This window comes from Nematocida major (assembly GCF_021653875.1).
Source record: "Nematocida major strain JUm2507 chromosome Unknown 2327, whole genome shotgun sequence".
Classification (NCBI taxonomy): Eukaryota; Fungi; Microsporidia; genus Nematocida; species Nematocida major.
The window spans coordinates 358-1,303 of NW_025952877.1; the positions used below are offsets into that span (position 1 = coordinate 358).

The 946-nt window shown below is 43.8% G+C and overlaps 1 protein-coding gene across 1 annotated transcript; it reads left to right on the forward strand.

Annotated features, from left to right (window-relative positions):
* Window positions 1–362: 362 nt before the first annotated feature.
* On the forward strand, window positions 363–946 carry NEMAJ01_2390 (uncharacterized protein; the record flags this gene model as incomplete). Its single annotated transcript, XM_047916227.1, has 1 exon — window positions 363–946. A coding segment is annotated over one exon (584 nt), but the record flags the coding sequence as incomplete, so codon positions are not given.

Genomic DNA, 946 nt, shown 5'->3' on the forward strand with positions numbered 1-946 from the left:
ATTGTTTATAGTAAAATATTCATGTAATTCTGTATTATTATTGCTAGTATTCTGTTATTATTACTAGTATTATTACTAAAGTATTCCTGTATTGTTTTAATTTTAATTTTAATTTGGATTGTTATGGTTTAATATTATTCCTGTAACTATTCGGGTTGTTCTGGGATTTCGGATGATATTCTGCTGCTCTGTAGCAGATGGCGCACACTCGGGGAATCTTTTGCAGGATATCGACCCTGGGATGTGCTTTTGTTTGCTCACATAGTTCGTCCGTTTGCCTGCATATTTTTGCACATTTTCCTCTGGCATACCTTTGCCCCAGATGGGTCTTTCATTTTTCTCTTTTCATTTTTGCTTTTCTCATGCGGATGGGCATTATAGGAGCATACAGATACGTTCTGAGCGAGTCACTCTATTTTAGAAGGGCTGTTCTTCTGCAGCCACTGACTCCTTTGGGCTCGGATAAAAAGTACACATTTTCTGGGTTATTCGGGAATCTTCTGTGCATGTGCGCATCTATGCTTGCAAGCGCCTCCTCCTACAAGACCCTTTCTTCTTACGACGGAAAGTCTCCCTTCTTCCTGTACATATCCATGGGAAAGGGCTTTGGCCTATTTGCAGCTGCTTTTCTCCTGGGAGTTATTTCTTACTCCGGGATATTCGGGTTTTCTATCGTTGAGTCTGGGTACGTTATAGCATACTCTTTCTCCGCAGTTCTCCCCGTGGGAATATTCGGGAAGTCCCTGCAGCTGTACTTCACAGGATATTCCGGCCTGGGAGTGGCAGTTCTCGCATGCTCTGGGGCCGTATCAGGCTTCTTCGTCTGGGGAAACTCCGTGCACAAAGAGAAAGTAGGGAAGAGGATCCTGAACGCATGCTCATGCTTTGCCGTGCAGCTGCTTCTCTCTGTTTTCTCGGACTCCGAGGTCTTTGGAGTCTTTGTCTT